We start from the raw sequence: 5,000 nt of genomic DNA on the forward strand, positions 1-5,000 counted from the left end.
CACACACACACACACACACACACACACACACACACACACACTCAGACACATACAGACGGGCGCACTCACACACGCACACCCCTAACGGGATGACAGGCATCAAACGCATGTGTAACGAGTCCCCGCGTCAAGCGAGCGCAGGTGGGCGGGAATGTCACCTTTCATCTCGCCAGCGCCACGGCTGCTGCCACGGTAACCCCCCTCCCACATCCTCCGTCTCCCACTCGCTTGCTGCTCCTCTACTTGGTGACTCCTATTCGTTTATTTCATCTCTCTCTATCTGTCCATATCATTTTCTCTCTTGCTCTCTCGCTCTCCTAAAGTTTGCGTTTCCTCTTATTTCTCTCCTTTAATCTATCTCTCTCTCTCTCTCTCCCTCTGTCTATTTCTCTAACTTTTTGGTCTATCTCTCTCTCTCTCTCTATCTCTCTCTCTGTCTATTTCTCTAACTTTTTGGTCTATCTCCCTCTCTCTCTATCTCTCTCTCTGTCTATTTCTCAAACTTTTTGGTCTCTCTCTCTCTCTCTCTCTCTCTGTCTATTTCTCTAACTTTTTGGTCTCTCTCTCTCTCTCTCTATCTCTCTCTCTCTTGTTGTCCTCTGACTGTTTCTTTCTTCTCTCTTGCCTGTGCCCTTCTCGCCCACTCTTCCTTTTCTCTCTTCTTATCTCTGTCGTTAAAACACGAGCCCTCGTCAGACAGGGTTTGTATTCCTCTCGCTTTCTGCCAGTCTTAATCCCCTCCCACATCAGAGCTCCCTGTCTCTATCGCTTCTTAACCCCCCCCCCCCCCCCCCCCCCCCCCACACACACACACACACACACACACACACACACCGCTTTATTTTACCTCCTCGCTCCAGGTGAGCAAAAGGTCAGACCACTTACCAGGAGGTCCGACTTTGTCTGTGTCTATGTGTGCTTTCAGCTTAAAGACGTGGGAAACAACGAAGGACAATAGAAAGTGAGAGAGCGAGACAGAGAGAGAGAGAGAGAGAGAGAGAGAGAGAGCACAAGGAAGACTTGTAGAGATGGGATTGCAGGAGAGGTGGAGCGGAGAGGTGGAGCGAGGGAGGCCACCAGGGGCCACAGACAGGTTAACGTGCACTTTGAGGCTTGTCAATGGGGGATTAGCCTGGCACCGCAGCCCTGGGTATCCCAGCAGCCTCGGCGTCCATCGGGTGAAGGGAGGGGGCGGAAAATGGCTGACGGTGGGTCTGGGCGCGCGCGAGAGTGCTCGGTGCACGACGGGGGGTGGGGGGTGGGGGGGGCGGATGACTCAGCAGTTTTGCGAATCACTGTGACGGCTCTGCGGCTGAAGCGGCTCTTTGTGGCCAGGGCGATCTCCTCGGCGGAGGAGGGGAAAAAAGAAGAGAAAAGAAAAGTGAGCGGAGAGAAAGAGGTACTTTGTCGTTTGGATTGAGCGTGAAGTGCAAAATCAGGGGAAAAACGCAGGCAATTTGTCACAGGTCCTTTTGCTGTGTCTGTCTAAAGCTGCCGACGTATGTAGTGTAGCAAGGTGAGCAGCGCAAAATATCTGGGGGAGAACTCTGGCTTGGGAGAGAGAGAGAGGGAGAGAGAGAGAAGGCACAATAAGAGGAGAGAGAATTTACCGAAAGAAAGAAATTACTGAAAGAGAATGAAACTCAAGAGAGAAAGAGAAATAAAGAGAGAAAGAGAGAAAGCCCAGCTTTGACTCTGTGTGGCACATCCTCACACCCCACCCTCTACTTCGGATGCTGATTCCTTCTCCGAGCCCACCTCTCCCCTGTGGTCTCTCCACTAAGTGAGAGTGTTGCTTTGATAGAGTGTTGTAAACAACCCCCCTCCCCCCCACCCCCCATTGGCTCCCACCCCCAAAGGCTCTGCTTGTGTAACAGAACGCTCCCGAGCGGCCTGGATAGATTGCAGTGCCAATAAAGCCCATTAGAATCGAATTGCATGAGAGACGAACAGAGTGGCGGCAGAGAGGGTGAGGGAGGGAGGGAGGGAGGGAGAGAGAGAGAGAGAATACAAAAGGGATTGAGAGATGGATGAGGGGAGAAGTAGTAGTGCTTTCGGGAAGAGTGGAGAAGGATGTCTGTCTAGGCCGTAATGAGCTGTGCCACTAATTGGGAGGAATAGCACAGGCACCTAATTAAGGGCGCACAAGAGAGCGGCCGAGATGGAAGGAGAGGAGAGGGAACAGAAGAGTGGAAGAGTGGAAGGAGAAGAAAGGAGGGAAAAAAAGATTGGACTCAGCCATTGAGCCGGGGTCAGGCAGGCGAGAGCGAGAGCATCACGCATGCACACGGAATGATAATTTCGGCGGGAAAATGAGCTCTGCTGCGCCCCTGGACCGGCAGGCCTGGGAGATGCCCTCTCGACCTCTGACCCGTCGGTCGCCATCGCTGGGAACGCCGCCGCACTAGTCTCTACTCGTCGCGGTCTCGGACATGCTGACCGTGGCCGCGATCTGACCCACGGAGCCGCATTAGATCAGCGGGCAAAACCAAGCACTCCGCCAGCCACCTCTGACCTTCACAAATCCCCCCAACCACCCCAACACACACACACACACACACACACACACACACACACACGCTCACACCTCACCTCACCTCTCCCTTTCCCGGTCGGAGCCATAAAAGCAGAGCTGAGCACCATTACGGCATAACACGGGCGCTTTATGTGTTTCCGCTCACGCTCCTCGGAGCCTGCTTTTTAATTAAAACCGTTCTTATTCAGTGGAGTGAGCGCTAGGAGCAGTAAGCAACGGGATAATGGAGAGAGAGAGGGAGGGAGGGAGGAAGAGGAGTGATTGAAGAAGGGTGAAGGGGATGTGGGATGGAGTGGCAGTGGGTGGAGGGGGGTGATGTTCATATTTCGGAGGAGAGGAAATTGGGGTGCCGAGGAATGGATTGGGGGAAGAGAGGAGGGGAGAGGAGGAGAGGGGGAAGAGAGGAGGGGAGAGGAGGAATGGATTGGGGGAAGGGGAGGGGAAGGGGGGAATGGATTGGGGGAAGAGATGAGGAGGGGAGAGGAGGAATGGATGGGGGTAAAGGGAGGGGGGGGAAAGGAGGAATGGATGGGGGGAAGAGAGGAGGCTGATGTGTGGTCATTTATCGTCTGCTACAGGTGAAGCTGCCGTGGTCAGGCGAGATTAGTCCATGCCCTTTAATAACTGAGACCCACTATTCATTTTGCACCTGGATGGAAACAGCCGACCTCTCACACAAACACACACAAACACACACACACACACACACACACACACACACACACACACACACACACACACACACACACACACACAATTCATAGAGACCTAATACAGACCTAATATAGGAGAGTGCTGTTTGTGTACAAGTCTGTGTTTGATTTAAAAGCATGCACACATATATACTTACAGTACACGCACACACACACACACACACACACATAGATACAGTATATATACACACTCCCACACATAGAAGCAAATGTACCCATAAACACCCACATGGTATATCTAACATCCGAGCAATTAAATGAATCCTTTACTGTGGTTTGTGAAGTGTGGCTCAGCTCCCTCGGGAGGCCCTGGAACATGTATGAAATCAGCGCAAGTCACTTTGGATCAGAGCGTCTGCTGAATAAATAAATAGAAATGCACGCAGGCACACACGCACACACAGACACACACACACAGACTAGACTACCATACTGATGAGACAGTGGAGTAGTGGTAAGAGGTCGACAGTGGGAGGAGGAGGAGGAGGGAGAGGAAGAGGAGGAGGAAGAGGAGGAGGAGGGAGAGGCGGGTACCGCTGACATTAGGGGTGTAGGATGGGAGGATGGGGGAAGGGAGGAAGGTGCAGGAGGGAGAGATGGATGATCTTACGGAAGGATGGAGGGATAGGGAGAGGAGATGGAGATAGAGAAGGAATGAGCACGAGGAGACGAGAAAGGTAAAGGAGGCTTACCATGAGAGATGGCGTCTCCCCACATACAAATATGCACATGCTGTACAGTGTACACAAACACATAAACACATACATGTACACACATAAACACATACATGTACACAAACACATAAACACATACATGTACACAAACACATAAACACATACACAAGCACATAAACACATAAACACATACATATACATGCACATGCACCGGCTCCCTTGTGCACACACCAATAGACTATACTGTAGGCATATATGCAATCAGTGCACTTATACATCATCCATGAGCAGGCAAATAAACATTTTCACCGATGTGTGAACATGCACATACACACTCGTTTCTCATTTTCCATAGAAATACACTTGTGTATGTTCACATGTAGGTAAACACACACACACACACACACACACACACACACACACACACACACACACACACACACACACACACACACACACACACACGGTGTGTTCAAGCTTGCATGCATAATATTTACTGCTTTTGTTATAAAGGTGCTAGTGTGTAGTGTGTAGTGTGTAGTGTCCCTGTTCTGTGGCTTCCCTTCTAACGCATCTCATTACCATTGTGTGTGCTAGAGAACATTACTGTTGCACCCACCTCCATCCCTGACAGCTTCATCCCAACCTCCCTAACCACCATGTTTGCACCAGAGCCCAAAGGTAAGTCAGACCTCCCCCCATCCTCTTCCTCATCCTCCTCCTCTTCATCCTCTTTATTCTTTTCCATGGCAATCACAAAGACCTACATCCCTCTCTCCTACCCACTCAACATGGCCCCAGCCAGCACTCGTTCCCCACTCTCTCTCCCTCTCCCTCTCCCTCTCTCTCTCTCCCTCTCCCTCTCTCTCTCTCTCCCTCTCTCTCTCTTGTTCTTTCTTTCTCTCTGCCTCCTGTGGATCCTCCTCATTGTAACATTCTACAGGAAGTCAGATTGGTGTGCTTCCTCACCTCTGCCTCTCCGTCTGTACTCTACCAAATATTGATCCCCATTTCTCCCTCTCCCACACACACTCTCCCTCTCCCACACACACTCTCCCTCTCCCACACACACTCTTC

The 5,000-nt window shown here is 51.2% G+C and overlaps 1 protein-coding gene across 3 annotated transcripts in view; it reads left to right on the plus strand.

The window, feature by feature from the left end:
• Positions 1 to 5,000, plus strand: part of cadm4 (cell adhesion molecule 4) — a 139,227-nt gene that overhangs the window by 125,200 nt on the left and 9,027 nt on the right. For 2 of the 3 annotated variants that reach the window (XM_076280026.1, XM_076280025.1), the window contains one exon: positions 4,521 to 4,604. The exons of the other annotated variant lie outside the window; for it this stretch is intronic. In XM_076280026.1, coding sequence (XP_076136141.1) covers positions 4,521 to 4,604 — 84 coding nt within the window. The remainder of the gene's footprint in view (positions 1 to 4,520; positions 4,605 to 5,000) is intronic. 3 annotated transcript variants of the gene reach the window in all.

Source organism: Alosa pseudoharengus, unplaced genomic scaffold, assembly GCF_046254945.1.
Source record: "Alosa pseudoharengus isolate Yale_2024_CS ecotype anadromous, Long Island Sound unplaced genomic scaffold, YU_APseudo_1.1 YU_APseudo_1.1_scf_12, whole genome shotgun sequence".
Lineage (NCBI taxonomy): Eukaryota > Metazoa > Chordata > Actinopteri > Clupeiformes > Clupeidae > Alosa > Alosa pseudoharengus.